The sequence below is a fragment of the Astyanax mexicanus genome, chromosome 12, assembly GCF_023375975.1.
Source record: "Astyanax mexicanus isolate ESR-SI-001 chromosome 12, AstMex3_surface, whole genome shotgun sequence".
Taxonomy (NCBI): Eukaryota; Metazoa; Chordata; class Actinopteri; order Characiformes; family Acestrorhamphidae; genus Astyanax; species Astyanax mexicanus.
The window spans coordinates 8,341,148-8,358,687 of record NC_064419.1 but is presented as its reverse complement, the minus strand read 5'-3'; the positions used below and the strand labels follow the sequence as shown (position 1 = coordinate 8,358,687).

At 43.6% G+C, this 17,540-nt stretch overlaps 1 protein-coding gene across 1 annotated transcript in view; it reads left to right on the top strand.

Moving 5' to 3' along the window:
• Positions 1–225: 225 nt before the first annotated feature.
• The window catches only part of spag17 (sperm associated antigen 17), a 37,726-nt gene continuing 20,411 nt past the window's right edge, over positions 226–17,540 (top strand). Inside the window, exons 1-15 of the mRNA XM_049486021.1 lie at positions 226–327; positions 1,167–1,307; positions 1,426–1,485; positions 2,010–2,141; positions 2,890–3,061; positions 7,744–7,905; positions 7,997–8,166; positions 8,742–8,894; positions 9,949–10,009; positions 10,190–10,311; positions 11,779–11,913; positions 14,204–14,317; positions 15,087–15,237; positions 15,612–15,782; positions 16,148–16,260. Coding sequence (XP_049341978.1) covers positions 226–327; positions 1,167–1,307; positions 1,426–1,485; positions 2,010–2,141; positions 2,890–3,061; positions 7,744–7,905; positions 7,997–8,166; positions 8,742–8,894; positions 9,949–10,009; positions 10,190–10,311; positions 11,779–11,913; positions 14,204–14,317; positions 15,087–15,237; positions 15,612–15,782; positions 16,148–16,260 — 1,959 coding nt within the window. The remainder of the gene's footprint in view (positions 328–1,166; positions 1,308–1,425; positions 1,486–2,009; positions 2,142–2,889; positions 3,062–7,743; positions 7,906–7,996; positions 8,167–8,741; positions 8,895–9,948; positions 10,010–10,189; positions 10,312–11,778; positions 11,914–14,203; positions 14,318–15,086; positions 15,238–15,611; positions 15,783–16,147; positions 16,261–17,540) is intronic.

Below are 17,540 nucleotides of genomic sequence, written 5' to 3'. Positions count from 1 at the left end.
TATTTTGAAAAGGGGTGGTATTTGTGCTCTGGTGGCACGCCCCCCGTCGCTTGTTTGGTTGCTGTTGGTTACTGGTGCTAACTTCAGGGAGCAGATCAGCCACGACTATTCTAATAAATAATCTAATACATTTATAATACATATTAAACCTTATTATTGTAACCTTTAAACTTCTGCATATGGTGAGTGGAGTGTGGTCGCTCTGAGCGCTGATTGGAGGATAGAATGCCCCCTAAGCGAGTGAAGAGTGGGGGTGTAGGGGGGGCAGTGGGGGTGGTGGGGGGCAGAGGATGGGACAGTGCTCTCTGTACTGCTGGGTTTGAGGAGGTAAGAGAACCAAACACACTTTATTATCTCCTGAATTTTATTTACCTGCTGTTCTTCTATATCTAGTTACATCTAATTAATAAATATGTACTGTATAGACCCATTGTATACACTAATATCTATATATATACTCAATCACAAAAAATGCAATGGTCATATATTAGAGTGATTACAATATTAAAGAGAAAGCATACGTTTATTGGGCAAAACTATACTGTAAATAAAAGGATGCTTTACCCTGTTGTAGCCTGGATACAATATGAGATACGGTCGAGCATGGAGGTATACAGGGTCTGTATGGCATCCTGCAGCACATTTACCCACAGATGTTGCAGCTGGGCCTAAAGATCCTGCTCTACATTTGTAGGTTGCTGATGCTGGAGACCCAGCTAATCCCATAAATGCTTGATTCGTGACAAACCTGAGAATAGGCATTTGGTAAACAATTGCACTCTGATGGAGATAGTACTGGGAAATCCTTGCGGTGTGTGGGTGAGCATTGTTCCCCCCCCCCCAGATCATCACACCAGCAGTTGGGACAGTGTGTCACTCCACAGCAAAGGCAGGATTGAATCTGAGAGCCTTTTTTATAGGGCAGCGAAGAAGCAATTTTAAGCCTCTTGTGGCACGACCCAGTGTGTAATCCAATTGCACCTGTAACCATTTAAATATCTGCCTGAGGCATAAAAATTTTGCAGCAATACCAGGTGTGATACGTGTTTGATCAAAGACAGTATAAAAATAATTACTTTGGGTTTATAATGTTTTACAACACCTTTTATACAATCGTTGTATGCTAATTTATCATATAAATTGATATGCAATCATTTTGTTTATAGGAGAGTTGGAAGGCCAGTGTGTGTCTGGTTGTTGCAAGCAGTGTTGAGGATGAAGTGTGTGTGAACGCTCTAAAGCGGGCTGTGCAGCAACCGCTCAGAAAACTCTTCACACTACTGTCTTGGGAAAACACACTAGAGAAGGTACTGCCCATACGCTGGCCTCTTTATTTAGCAAGGTGAAGCTTAAAAGGAGATGTATCTGATAAAGTAATTGATTGATTATTATAATTATAATAATCACAGTTTTTTCATTCCACAGATCAATGAGTTGGGTAACCCAAAAACTCGGAAGATCAAAGATCTCCCAATGTATTATGAGGTAACGTACACACAGCACAGATATTTACATATTATCATTCATATTTAAAAGCAAAAAAATCCACAAAATCTGAATAAAGCAATTAAAAAAATACTATATCACTATATTTTAAGCTCATATTTATTGTAATATGTTGATTACCATAAAAGAACAGATACATTTGACCTCGTTAATTCAATACCATTCAAAACACTATGTCATTAGTGCAAAGACAGACATTAGATAGACAAAACACAAGGTGCCTGGACTATACGCACAATAGAAACAGACAATAAATACTATAAACATGTGCGGGTACAGGTGTGATTAAGCACTGTAGAGAATGTGTAGTCCATTAATATGATTGGGCATTTGTGCATATAGTGAAAAGTTCAGTGGTGAGGTGTAGTGTGTAGAGGTGATTAATAACCAATAATAAGAAAAATGTATACCATAAAATAATTAATCATTATAAAAGCAGTCTTACCTTGTCTCTCTACCAAAAATAAAATGCTATAAATAAATGTTTGTGTGTGTGTGTGTAGGTGATGGAGTTGGCGAGGTCAGAGCTGGACACTGGGGAGGAGCTGTCTGTGGATCTGGTGGCAAAGCTGGTGAAGTTTCAGCTGCTGAACATCAAGAACAGCGACCTCCAGAGGAGAGCTGCGGTTCAGGCAGTAAGTGCTACATCAGTCCGAAGCTAAAGCTTACACTAATCATATGCTCTTATACTTACTTCATTATTTAGACGATCCAAGTCTCCTGGAAGTTGCGGGAGACTACCACATATCAATAACGGCTCCCTGATGCCTGCAAGTCAGAGAAAATCTCCTGGATGTTGTCAGATTGATGCTTTATATAAAAATATATAATATCCATTAGTGTCCATTAGTTAGGGTGACCATATTTTCATTTGGGTAAACCAGGACACCTGGTAGCGGGGGGGGTGGGGGGTGGGGATTGAGGGATGGAGCGTTGTGTGTGTGCTCTGACTGAGAGACTGCACCGGAAAGAGGGGAGGGAGGGCTTCGCGCTGACAGTCACGCTGTCTACTGCTCTCTGGTCCAATGAAGGTAATTTAAAAACCAGGACATTTCCTCACTTTCTGAAAAAAAACCCGGGACGCCCAGGACAGGACATGAAATACGGACATGTCCTGGGAAATACGGACATTTGGTCACCCTACATTAGTGAGCTATTAATTCAACTTAATGGTGCAACACAACTGTATCAATTAGTCACAATGCATGTAGTGAAATGTGAGATTTGTTGATTGTAGTGTTGGAGCTTTAAGGCAACTTAAGTAACAGATAATGGAGCTTGAGCTTAGTGCAGGAATCTCTAACAGACTTTTCTGAGTGAATATGAGTAAACATGATTGTGTAAGGACTCATTTTGTGTGTTTGTGTGTGTGTGTGTGTGGAGGCGGTGGAGGAGAAAGCTAAAGGAAGAGCAGCTCCAGCTTCTGCTGCTAAAGATAAAACAGCTAAAGTCTCGGCTAAAGGAGAGAAGGCCAAGAAAGGTCTGGAAGCAGCGCCTGCTAAAGAGACCAAGCTGAAACGTAGAGGAGAGGAGGAGGAGACCACCAAATATATTGGTGGGCATCTGCATGTCTCTCTGTCCTTCCCTCTATCTCCGTCTGTCTGTATCTATCAGTCTGTCTGTCTCTCCTTCTCTGTTTGTCTCTCTGTCTGTCCAACTTTTTGTCTAGTACTCTATATGTCTTTCTCTATCTGTCTTTGTTTCTGTCTGTCTGTGTCTCTTTCTTTCACTTTCTCTGTCAGTCTTTCTGTTTATCTTTCTGTCTCTCTCTCTGTGTCAGTCTGTCTGCCTGTCTATCTCTTGATCTGTCTGTCTGCCTGTCTACATTACATTACATTACATTACATTTGGCAGACGCTTTTGTCCAAATCGACTTACAGTAGTGAAGTACAAAAGTAATAGACGTTAAAGGTAAAAACATCTTTTGATAGGGCCTAAAGGAGGTCAAATGGAAATAATGTGATAGAGAGTGAAGGAGGGGAAGAAGGAAATGAGGTTAGAAGTAGTTAGTGTGTTAGAGGTGTTAGGAGAGTAAGTGCTCTTTGAAGAGCTCTGTCTTCAGGAGTTTATTAAAGATAGTGAGAGATTCTCCTGATCTGGTAGTAGAAGGTAGTTAGTTAGAGGTGTTAGGAGAGTAGGTGCTCTTTGAAGAGCTCTGTCTTCAGGAGTTTATTAAAGAGAGTGAGAGATTCTCCTGATCTGGTAGTGGAAGGTAGTTTTCTCTGTATGAGAACTGTTACGTAGGTGAGGGGATGGACAAAAGTGCAGAATAATTACTTTATTTATTAAACAAACTAAAACAAACTGACAAACAAACAAAATAAACCAAAGTTTCACTGAATATAAACAGAAAATAAACACGGGTAAACGCAAGACAAAAATACAAGACTGAAATAACTAAAATAACAAAGATGAGAATAAAGTATAAATCAAGACTAAGAAACCAGTAACTCTAGAAACAAAAACCAACCTGACAGACACACAGCAAGGAATCACACAAACCTGATCACAGACAGCAAACCAACTAACAAAAGACTAGACAAAGAAGGCTTGAAACAAAGGGGCTTATATACACATGGAGGGAACAGGAAACTGGAAACACCTGAGGATCAATCAAGAGGGGGCGGGGTTACAAATCACTAATGACAGGGTGGGGCTAGGGCGGAGACAGGACCAAAACACAACAGTAGCACATGGCTGGGAAACATGACAGGAAAACAGAGGGGCAGGAGCACAATAGACCAGGAGAGGGAGACACAACGAGACAGACACGGGCTAAACTGTGACATTACCCCCCCTCAACGGCGCCACTACCAGAGGCGCCGAGAGAGAGGGAACAGAAAAACAAGACAAGGCTAGACAAGACCAGAGAAAGAACACAGGGGCAGGAACTGAGACAGGAGACTAGACAGGAGAAACATACTGGGACTGGAATGGAGACTGGGGAGGCGGAAAAAACAGAGACTGGACAGGGGACGAGAACTGAGACTGGACAGAGGGCTGTACATTGGGCAGGGATGCAGAAAGGGCAGGGGACATGAACAAAGACTGGACAGGGGACGGAGACTGGACGAAAGACTGGACAGGGGACGGAGACTGGACGAAAGACTGGACAGGGGACCGAGACTGGACGAAAGACTGGACAGGGGACCGAGACTGGACGAAAGACTGGACAGGGGACCGAGACTGGACGAAAGACTGGACAGGGGACCGAGACTGGACTGTGGAGAAGAACATAGACTGGGCTAGGGGCTTAGACTGGACAGAAGACTTGGGCTGGACAAACTGGGTCTGGACAAGACAGGGCGATGGAACCGGGACAAATACACTTACTGGGACTGACACAAATACGGTGACAGGGATGGGAACAGAAAAACCACCGGGGACAGGAATGGGAACAAACACAGACACTGGGACCAGGACAGGGAGAGACATGGGAACAAACAAAACTTGGGGATGCCCAGGACTGGCTAAAGTCTGTGGGGTAGTTAGAGGGGCCAGCCTGGGCACAGTTTTTGGGCAGAGGTCCGGGGGCCTTGGGGCGGGCCTAGGAGCCCGTGACCTGGGAGCAGGCCTGGGGATAGGCCGGGGGGCATACAAAGTTCTGGGAGTGGGCACAGGGTCAGAGGCGGCCGGAGCCGCGGGCACAGGGTCAGAGGCGGCCGGAGCCGCGGGCACAGGGTCAGAGGCGGCCGGAGCCGCGGGCACAGGGTCAGAGGCGGCCGGAGCCGCGGGCACAGGGTCAGAGGCGGCCGGAGCCGCGGGCACAGGGTCAGAGGCGGCCGGAGCCGCGGGCACAGGGTCAGAGGCGGCCGGAGCCGCGGGCACAGGGTCAGAGGCGGCCGGAGCCGCGGGCACAGGGTCAGAGGCGGCCGGAGCCGCGGGCACAGGGTCAGAGGCGGCCGGAGCCGCGGGCACAGGGTCAGAGGCGGCCGGAGCCGCGGGCACAGGGTCAGAGGCGGCCGGAGCCGCGGGCACAGGGTCAGAGGCGGCCGGAGCCGCGGGCACAGGGTCAGAGGCGGCCGGAGCCGCGGGCACAGGGTCAGAGGCGGCCGGAGCCGCGGGCACAGGGTCAGAGGCGGCCGGAGCCGCGGGCACAGGGTCAGAGGCGGCCGGAGCCGCGGGCACAGGGTCAGAGGCGGCCGGAGCCGCGGGCACAGGGTCAGAGGGTACCACAAGAGTGGCAGGCACTGCTTGCACTGGAGCAAGTTCTGTAGCTGAGGCAGCAGGTGCTGGAGCTGGAGCTGAGGCAGCAGGTGCTGGAGCTGGAGCTGAGGCAGCAGGTGCTGGAGCTGGAGCTGAGGCAGCAGGTGCTGGAGCTGGAGCTGAGGCAGCAGGTGCTGGAGCTGGAGCTGAGGCTGGAGCAGCGGGTGCTGCTGGTGCTGGAGCTGGAGCTGAGGCTGGAGCAGCGGGTGCTGCTGGTGCTTGAGCTGGAGCTGAGGCTGGAGCAGCGGGTGCTGCTGGTGCTTGAGCTGGAGCTGAGGCTGGAGCAGCGGGTGCTGCTGGTGCTTGAGCTGGAGCTGAGGCTGGAGCAGCGGGTGCTGCTGGTGCTTGAGCTGGAGCTGAGGCTGGAGCAGCGGGTGCTGCTGGTGCTTGAGCTGGAGCTGAGGCTGGAGCAGCGGGTGCTGCTGGTGCTTGAGCTGGAGCTGAGGCTGGAGCAGCGGGTGCTGCTGGTGCTTGAGCTGGAGCTGAGGCTGGAGCAGCGGGTGCTGCTGGTGCTTGAGCTGGAGCTGAGGCTGGAGCAGCGGGTGCTGCTGGTGCTTGAGCTGGAGCTGAGGCTGGAGCAGCGGGTGCTGCTGGTGCTTGAGCTGGAGCTGAGGCTGGAGCAGCGGGTGCTGCTGGTGCTTGAGCTGGAGCTGAGGCTGGAGCAGCGGGTGCTGCTGGTGCTTGAGCTGGAGCTGAGGCTGGAGCAGCGGGTGCTGCTGGTGCTTGAGCTGGAGCTGCGGGTGCAGCTTGAGCAGGCGCGGCGGGTGCAGCTTGAGCAGGCGCGGCGGGTGCAGCTTGAGCAGGCGCGGCGGGTGCAGCTTGAGCAGGCGCGGCGGGTGCAGCTTGAGCAGGCGCGGCGGGTGCAGCTTGAGCAGGCGCGGCGGGTGCAGCTTGAGCAGGCGCGGCGGGTGCAGCTTGAGCAGGCGCGGCGATCCTAGGAGCTCGTGATCTGGGAGCAGGCACAGGAGCAGAGGCGGGTAGCCCAGGCACACGAACTGGGGTGGCAGTGGTCAGCGCAGAATCAGAGGCGGCGGAAGCCGCGGGTAGTGCTGGATCAGGGGAGGATGGATCACCTACAAGGGAGGTACTGTGCAGGTACTCTTCAAGTACTTTGAGTGCCACAAAAGTCCAGCAATCCTCTCCCAAATCCTCCCTACCTCTGCGTATATATTCTGCTATGTCCATAATTAGGTCTAGTCTTATGTTACGTAGGTGAGGGGATGGACAAAAGTGCAGAATAATTACTTTATTTATTAAACAAACTAAAACAAACTGACAAACAAACAAAATAAACCAAAGTTTCACTGAATATAAACAGAAAATAAACACGGGTAAACGCAAGACAAAAATACAAGACTGAAATAACTAAAATAACAAAGATGAGAATAAAGTATAAATCAAGACTAAGAAACCAGTAACTCTAGAAACAAAAACCAACCTGACAGACACACAGCAAGGAATCACACAAACCTGATCACAGACAGCAAACCAACTAACAAAAGACTAGACAAAGAAGGCTTGAAACAAAGGGGCTTATATACACATGGAGGGAACAGGAAACTGGAAACACCTGAGGATCAATCAAGAGGGGGCGGGGTTACAAATCACTAATGACAGGGTGGGGCTAGGGCGGAGACAGGACCAAAACACAACAGTAGCACATGGCTGGGAAACATGACAGGAAAACAGAGGGGCAGGAGCACAATAGACCAGGAGAGGGAGACACAACGAGACAGACACGGGCTAAACTGTGACAAGAACAGTCTGGATTGCTTTGTGTGAATGTTTGTTTGGTAAAGCGAGGCGACGTTCATTGGAGGAGCGTAGCGGCCGGGAGGTAGCGTAAGCCTTCAGGAGTGATCAGTGCAGGTAGGAAGGAGCCTGTTCTGTTCTGTCATCACCTTGTAGGCGATTGTCTATCTCACTATCTGTCCAAATACACAATACAGCTCATTCGATTATACATTAGGAGAACTGTAGATGATTCTAACTTGACTGTGTGTGTGTGTGTGTGTGTGTGTGTGTGTAAAGATGATGAACCAGACGACGGTCCTCAACACTACATCCTGATGACGGGATTCCAGCAGCCGCAGCTGATCTCTGTGTTAGACTCTCTGGGAATTCTGGTGTCCACCGTAATCAGACTGATATCAGATCCTCCTCAGGACCCTGCGGCTGCAGACAAGGAACATGGTCAGACTTCACAGCTGTCCTGCTGCATAATCAGACATCAAAAACCTTATACAAGTGGCCTTATACAATATTTGTGATCTTATGTTTTTAGAAAGCTCTGAAGCCTTGAAATCAGCTCAGGACTTGGACGTGTTCTGGACGAAGCTGGACACAGTGCTGAATGTTGGTGGTGTCGGGTCCAGACTCCATGATGTAGCTAAACTCGATTACAGAGTGGAGCGGAGTCTGTTGCCCACAGATCCAGAGGACACTGTGGCAATGGTAATATCCCACATACTCAGTAATTTAAGCATACTTGCATTAGCAATTAACAGGCCTAAATCTGCATGCGCACTTCAGATTACATGTATATAAATTGATAAAATTATGTGTATTAATTACTAATGTCCTTTATTTGTTATTATGTTAATATGTATTTTGACATACTACTGGATTTCTTTAAACCTTTAGTTGCATGGATATTTATCAAATGTGTTATTTATATCATATAGGTATTCTTTAAAAAAAATAGTTTTTATATACACTATATGTCAAAAAAATTGGTGAACACCCCTCCTAATGAATACATTTGGTTGCATTAAGTTGTTGACACTGATGTGCAAATACACACACAGCTTGTCTAGTCCCTATAAAGAAGTACTGCCAATAGAACTGGACACAGCGGATAAACATGACATTTTTGATGCCATGCCTAACGCCAGGCATGGGCTAGAGGGGCAATGTACCAAAATCTAGTAGAAAGTCTTTCCTGAACAGTAGAGACATTTACTTCAACAAATATAATAATACTTTTGTCGAAAAAGTGTTTTTTATGTTGTGTGTATGTGTCTGTGCAGCAATCGCTTGGCGTGACTGTGTTTGAGGGCGTGGCCTGTTTGCTTTATGACAGTTTGGATTGGAGGAGGCACCACCAGCTCTACCTAAATAGTATGAAGCTCATCCACGTCCCGAGGGTCGGCAGAGCGGACCGTCCCGAAGCCCCAGCAGAGGTTTGTAGAGTTTATTTTTATTTCAGTTCAGCTCATCTTCAGCAGACTGACCCACACAGTAGGGGGTGTGACCCAAAGCTGGAACTAACTACAGTAATCAGACCTCTAGTGGTGTAAAAATGGATCATATAAAAATATGTAAAATTTAAAATGTAAATACAGTATATACATATATTATATTATCACAGTAAGAAGGGTGTCAATACAGTACAAAAATCTCAGTACAAGCGTCAGTACATACACTCTAAACAACAGAGGTACAATACGAGTACTTTTTTGTACTCAAGGGTACACTCTTCATAATTGTACCCTCAAAGGTACAATACTGGTTTTTACTGGGTCAGATTTGTTCCCTCTGAAGTACAAAGTAATTTCTTACAGCAATAAGTACAAATTTGTAGCATTAACCAGCCAAAGGGTACATTCAGTATTCTGTATCACTGTACTAATAAACAATATATATTTAAATTGCACATTTTTTTATTTGAAAGCCAGACAATTTTGCATCTTTTTTTTTTTGCAAAGTTTTTGAGCCCTATTTAGTTGATAATAATGTTTATAATCTTTACTGGTACAAAAAACATGGGTACAAAAAAGGACTTTTTTTACCTCAATATAAGGTACAGCCCCAGCGACAAGCTTTGTTCCCTTTTAAGTACAAATCTGTACTTACTATTCTTAGTGTGTAGTAATATAGTATGGGTTCAGCACAAAAAGATAAAATCTATATTAATACCATTTTTATGTTACAATAAGTTGTATGGTTATGCTTACAAAACGAAAGCCCTTGATCTAAATGTAAAGATTGAGATTATTTATTGTGTAATGTTATTATAATTCATCACAATCAATTATATAATTCTTCATAATTTATAATTAACTGTATACCTGTTTTTAGTCAAAATATTATTTTCTGGGATAGTTTTAACTGTAATATAAATCTCGTTGTGTTGTTTTTGATAAATTCATAATTTTAATTAAATTATTCTGAGACACCCTGTCTACATTTTTGGACAGCCAGCAATAATATGTAATAAACACAATGTCGTTTTAGGTTCCACTAACTCCAGCTCCACCATCAGCTAAGAAGAAGCTCCCAGCAGAGGAGAATACTGGTATAGGGAATATTTCTTTAACAATAATTCTCTAAAATAATATTTCTGTAATATTTTTGTAATATTTTTTTACTACAGTCTATGTGTTCTAGATTATTTAGGACAATATTACGTATCTGTAGTGTTTGTATATTGGGTGGATTTAGCTTCTATAATCAGATGCTGTGTGTTTTATCTCAGTGGAGGCAGAGCGTGTGGGCCTCAGTGCAGAGGTGGATATGAGGCTGTATTCTGACCTTCTGAACCAGATGCCAGCCAAGATTGTCTCTGTTCCGCTCATTCTGCACTGCATGCTGGAACAGGTGAACAAAACACTGACCGTAATCGAGCACAATTTTCAAGCAGATAAATAACTCACAGTGAGAGCTAGCCAGGCTAAAGTACAGCCTCCAAACAGGGTGGAGGTAGCTTCACAAACTGTTACTATTGAAGCCCATTGAAAATATAAAGATAGTATCTCAAAATAATGACTTAGTATCTCAAAATATTGAGATAGTATGTCACAATAATGACTTAGTTTCTCAAAATTTTGAGATAGCGTCTCAAAATAATGACTTACTATCTCAAAATAATGACTTAGTATGTCAAAATATTGAGATAGCAGTTTACTTAATAATAATAAAAAAAATGAACAGTGTTTGACACAGATGTCTATTTTTACTGATAGTCATTTGAATGCAGATATTTTGATATGTATTTAGATGGGAAAGCTTGTGATATTTGTGTTTTGCTTTATAAAGCAAAAAATTAACAATAGCACTTTACTGAAGGGCAGCATTGAAAAAATTACACAAGCCTTCAATGACACATGAAATACGTTACTGTATTTTTCACACTGTAAGGCACACTTAATATCTTTTCAATTTCCCAAAAATCACCAGTGCACCTTATAATCTGGTACTCCTTGTATATAAATTTTACCAGTCATGTTGTAAAGCCGCTCTAGCTGAAGTACAGCGTTATGCAGGAGTTTCAGTTTAGTTCTCCAGCAATATTAGCTTTAGCTGAAAACTAGCTCTTTTGCTGTTCAAAGGTGAGTATTATCAGCCTTTAGCCTGCTGCTAATTCTGCTGGGGCACTGTTGGAGCAGCATTAGCATTACCCACTAACCACAGCACTAGCTCTTTCGCCATTCAGAGGCGAGTATTACCAGCCTGTAGTCTGTGTGTTTACTTGAAACAAGCTTTGTGAGGCAAACTGCTAGCTAATATTGCTCTGGCCTACCGGTTCCCCAGTGTAGCGCTAGTGGTTAGACGCTAATGCTAATGCTACAGCTTTAGTGGAAATCTGGAAATCTAAGCTTAGTGGAAATAAACGAAAAGCTTTACTCACCCAGCGGCGAGACCTGCTTAATTAGAAGAAAAAAATATGGCGACACCCCTGTTCCTCCTACTACTAGTTACTAAATACTGGTGTTGCATAAAATGTGCCTTATAATCAGGTGTGCCTTATGTATAAAAATAGACCAGAAAATGTCTATTGACATTGTGGCTTATAATCCGGTATGCCTTATACTGCAAAAAATATGGTAAAAAGACAGCATGGGTAAAACATAAAGACCTGCCACACATTCCAAAAAAAGATCACCGTAGATAAAGATTTACCACAATGTTTAAATTCTCTCTCACCTTGTTATGAACTGTTTCAGGCGTTATTTCCCATTCTTTCTGCATACAGATGTACAAAATTATTATAATGTACATTTATATGGAGCTAGTTTGGAAGCAGTATCAGCATTAGTGATGTTGTTTATTTGCGTTCATGTGCAGGTAGTAGCCTCAGACCAGGACATTCCAGCAGAATCAGCAGATCCAGAACAGCCCTCTGATTGGCCTGACGATGAGCTGACCCACTACATGCTTTCATCAGTACTGACCCTGCCACAGCCGGAGCAGGAGAAAAAGGTAAACCCTCAGTACTGACGTGGGTTCATCTTACCACTATAGACTGTTTGATGGTTTGGTGTAAAACTCTTCCCTAGTCTGAATGGAGATTGAAGGTCTGAAGCTTTATGAGTTACTTACAATAATTAAACCATATTAATGTGAATACACTGTCTGTTGTGGAGGGATACATGGTAGTGATGCATGTAGTGTGACAGAAAATAGTTCCTAAAAACTGTATGTTAAAAAAAAAGATGTATTTTTGTGTTTAGTGATCAATGTGTGTTATGTGATCAATGCTTGTTTCCATTCACCACCACTGTAAAGAAATCAAAGTCTGTAGGTTACTCTAAGGCACATGTGTCAAACACAAGGCCCGCGGGCCAAATGTGGCCCGCCACGTCTTTTTATGTGGCCCGCGAGAGCTTGTAAGATCTTAGTGTCTATAATAAATAAGTCAGAAGCGTTCTTTGACCAAAAAATACATTTCCCACAATGCTTGTCGATTGTATTACCCGCACAGTTACGGCTTACTGCCACTACACGGCAGTGTAGTCATTGATGTGGAAACCCTGCCGGAGGGAAGGTGTAACTTCGCGGGTGGAATTGAGACATATAAATGTTTATCCCATAATGTCCAGAAAAAGAGAAGTTGATGCAGACGGACGGCTGTGCTTCAAGGCGAAAGACCGGTATGCCTTTTGTGTTACGAAGAGTGTTACTGACCAAAATAAACGCTTTTTAGGAGAGATATAAGTTCTGTGTAAATATTTATAAGACAATACCTGACAAAATCTGTTTTAATGACGTTAATAAACATCACTGGGACAGCGCTAGTCGCAGTCTCACCGCAGCAAAGTACGAGGACGTGAATCACTTATCTAACCAGCCTTTACTGATTTCTGCCCTCAATAACCCTTTCAATAACCTCCAATAGCCTTTAATAGTCTTCAGTAGCCTTCAACAGTCTAACCTTGCAGCCGTGGTGTGTCCACTAAACTCCGTAGTTATAAACATCCTGAGGTTAGCAGCGCGATAACTGACCTGTTTATAATGTAATCCCAGCAGTGACTCATGCTCTAAACGGCTGCTGTTAGGTGATTGGGCTGAAAGATGAACTGTAGAGAGCTGTATTATTCGGTTACAAAAATCTTTATTTCATACACAGAAGAACTTAAAAATTTTAAAAACGCTCCAGACTGGCTGAGCTGAGCCCTGTAGCCCGTGGCTGGGCTGTAGCTCTGACTCAGTAAAGACTGCGGACTTGTGGTGCTGCTGCTGCAGCTCCCACTAGTGGTTGGATGAGGAACTGCTAAATCTGAGGAAATGCTATGTTCTTAACAGCTCACAATTTGATTTTATATTTATTAAGCCTTATTTCAGTTAATAATTTCAAAGTTAATATAACTTGATGTCATTTCTATTCACTTGAATAGTTTGGTTCTTGATTGATGGAGTTTTTGGATTTCATGACATGACAAATTAAAAGGATTTATGTTAATAGAGCAACAAGCAAACATTTTTTCCATGCAACTGTAATATTTGATTGAATAAATAATATATTGAGAGTTATTTAACATTAAGGAGTAATTACATTCATTTACATATATTACATTTGGTTACATTTTATTACATTTATAAGTTACATCTGGCCCTCGGAGGACAGCCAATATGCCAATGTGGCCCTCGGCCAAAATGAGTTTGACACCCCTGCTCTAAGGTGAAGCACAATTTCACACCAAACCCCCACTTTGAACTAGATCAATTTCAAACCACCAGCCAGAATGAGTTACATCTCAAACCCCCACTCTGAACAAGATCATCTAAAACCTACACTCTAAATAAATTCATCTGAAACCACCACTCTGAATGAGTTAATCTCAAACCCCTACTTTGAACAAGATCATCTCAAACCCCCTCTCTGAATGAGTTAATCTCAAACCACCACTCTGAATGAGTTCATCTCAAACCCCCACTCTGAACAAGATCATCTGAAACCCCCACTCTAAATGAGTTCATCTGAAACCCCCACTCTGAACAAAACCCTCTCAAACCCCCACTCTAAATGAGTTCATCTCAAACCCCCACTCAGAATGAGTTAATCTCAAACCCCCACTCTAAATGAGTTAATCTCAAACCCCCACTCTGAACAAGATCATCTAAAACCGCCATTCTAAATGAGTTTCTCGCAACAAGAAAATTATGGAGGAATTAAAAAAAATGGTGGAATATTCCTTGAAGTTTAATTAATATTACTGGATGGTTTCCATTCATTTATTGTGTATGTGTGTGTGTGTGTATGTATGTACAGAAGCTGATGGAGGTGCTTGGAGTGGCAAATGCCGGTCAGGAGAAGAGAGCGCAGACTCAGCCAGTACTGATCCACCATCATAACAACAGAGCCAGGAGACTGCACGGCCTTACTGTAAGAATTAATTTTAAATATTGTATCATTTTAAAATGCAAAATTGCAATTGCCCAATGGGACAAAACTAGTAATGTGTCTCATCACTTTTGTCCTGTCCTGTGGAAGCTAAATGTGGATGTGATTTCTGCCAGAGTCACTTGTCGTTTCACATGGACAATTCTAGTCAGTTTAGGCAGCAGATCAACAGCATTATCAGCATTACCAGCATTACATTTTTCTGGCATATTCTCGGAACACATGAAACACTGTGGATGGAAGAAGGTTATACACTTGCAAAACTTCAGAAATTGAATGTCTCATCCATCTAAATCCACAAACACAGACCTTACTCTAATTCCCATAAATCACCTGGCCTTGCCATGACCACATCGACCAGTGTTCAGTCTCACTCGCAAGATAATACCTCACAATGTATACAGGGGTGGGCATTATAAAGCTTTCTTCTGAGGTAATACTTCATGATCAGTTTGTATACTGCTGTCCCATGACTTGTAAGGTAACATCAGTTTATAATTAAAATATAAGCATCATTTGATATCATATTTTGACGTATCGTATCGTACAAATCCGATTTCACAATATAGTTTTGCATTCATGTCATTCATTATATTTTATCATACCATCATATCCTGTTGTTTTGTATAGTGTTCTATCACGTCATATTGTATTAATCCATGTTATATCATATTATATTGTACCTAATCGTACACTAGTGGTGTGTTACAGGGTTGTATTAGAGCAGGTCAGAGCTGTGATGTTTCTGCAGGTGATTGATGATCTGGATGTAAATAGTATTGAAACAGAAATGATACAGAAGATCCCAGTATGGAAAACACTGACAGCCCAACAGAACCACAGCTCCAACCTCAGCCACAGTCTGGCCCGGAGACAAGAGCTTCTCCATCACTGCTCTGATGGTGAGGAACACACTTAATTATAAAAAATAATTACATTACTTAATCCACAAGTGTCTGATTTACTTCTATCTTTGAAAAAGCACCATTAAACCTTCAAAACAAGAGTGTACACACAATGTAACTGTACATATGTACATCTATCACCTCAGTCCACATGCTCCTCCCACTTCACTAATGCACTTTTACAGCTTTCCATGATGGGGCACATGAAGTGTGATTTGTATTTACTGCAGTGGAGTAAAAGTTGATTACACTTCCCACCTGTAGGTGGAGCCCAGGAGCAAAAACTATCAATTCTTACATAATGCTTCTTTAACGTTACATGTTGACCTGCACTTTTACTTTGATCCTCTGACCTCTGTGTGTTTATACAGACTCACTGTCAGTTTCGGAGGTTCGGCGTTTGCTGCAGTTGTGTGTGTTTGAGAGCATGCCTCTGACTACAGTAGATCAGAATGATCAGCTCGTACGTCAGTCTGACCCGCTGACCCCACTGCCCTGGGACGACCCTGTGGCATTCGCCCAGCAGATCTACAGCCAACCAGGTAACAACCAGTAAACAAACACCATCTGATCCTAACTGGTTTTACAGGTGATTAAGTCTTTTAAGACTATGTATAGATGCAGCCACTTAGACATGTATCATATCTCTAATTTCAGCTGTGCTATAAGTGAAGCTGTTGAATTGTAAGTGGTTGCTATGGAGTTGCTCTATGGTTGTTATGGGGTTGTAATATGATTACTGTGCTGTTGTTGCTAAGCAACAACAGGGGTCGATTTGGTTCCTATGTCACTTACGGTAATCTAAATGGTAGAATGTTAATAGTGGTTGATAGGTCGTTTAAGGTGGTTGTTGGGATGTTGACAAGTGGTTGATAGGTCATTTAAGGTGGTTGGTATCTCATTTAAGGTGGTTGGCAGGAGGGGAACACAGCGAACATGGAAGAGCTTCAGAAGATGCTGACCCGGCGACTCAGACACTGGACCATCACTGAACATCATGACCCACACATCTTCCCCCAGGTTATAACACACTTACCTTACCTATTACCTCACACCTACCTCACTCGTACCGTCAAATTACCTCCCACTCACCATATACATACCTCACACCTACCTCACTCGTACCTTCCACTCACCTCCCACTCACCATATACATACCTAACTCTAACCTCACACCTACCTCACTCATACCTTCCACTCACCTCCCACTTACCATATACATACCTCACTCTAACCTCACACCTACCTCATTCATACCTTCCACTCACCATATACATACCTCACTCTAACCTCACACCAACCTCACTCATACCTTCCACTCACCTCCCACTCACCATATACATACCTCACTCTAACTTCACACCTACCTCACTCGTACCTTCCACTCACCACATACATACCTTACTCTTACCTCACACCTACCTCACTCATACCCTCCACTCACCACATGCATACCTTACTCTAACCTCACACCTACTTCACTCGTACCTTCCACTCACCATATACATACCTCCCTCTAACCTCACACCTACCTCACTCGTACCTTCCACTCACCTCACACTCACCATATACATACCTCACTCATACCTTCCACTCACCTCCCACTCACCATATACATGCCGCACTTTTACCTCACACCTACCTCACTCAGGGACTTAAGGTTGCACCCACAGCTTGTCTAGTCCCTGTAGGAGAGAGGTAGTGCCAATAGAATAAGACTCTATGGAGCAGATAAATAAACTTGAACCTATTGCCACCTAATGCCTAATGCCAAGCTTTGACTGGAGGGGTATAAAGCCCCCAGCAATGAGCTGTGGAACAGTGGAATTTTCTGTCTTCTCTGGAAAGATGGAGCTCTATTCAATCCAATACTTAGACTATATTTTTCTAAATGTATAAAAAAATATATAGTCTAATAGTTCCCTACTGTTTTTACCAACATTATAAAAATGAGAAAAATTAGATATTAATGGTAGATCTAAGATGATTTGACTCATATGATAATGTTTTACGTGAAGAAAGACAAAATTCTTCTGTCCCAATCTCAGTCAGTGTCCTAAAATCAGACAAGGTCCTACATTTATTTGTCGACAAAACAGATATGATTTCAGAGTGTTTGTGTACTGCAATGTTTAACAGTGCTGGTGGAAGTGTAGAACTGTGTGGTTCTGCAGGTTCTATGCTTATGCTAATGCTAATGTCGAGTGGTGTGGAGTGGTTGTGGTTCTACAGGAATTATTTGGAAAGATGGAGCTCCATCCAATACTTTTGGGTGGGTGGAGTTAAGAATGAGGTGAAGT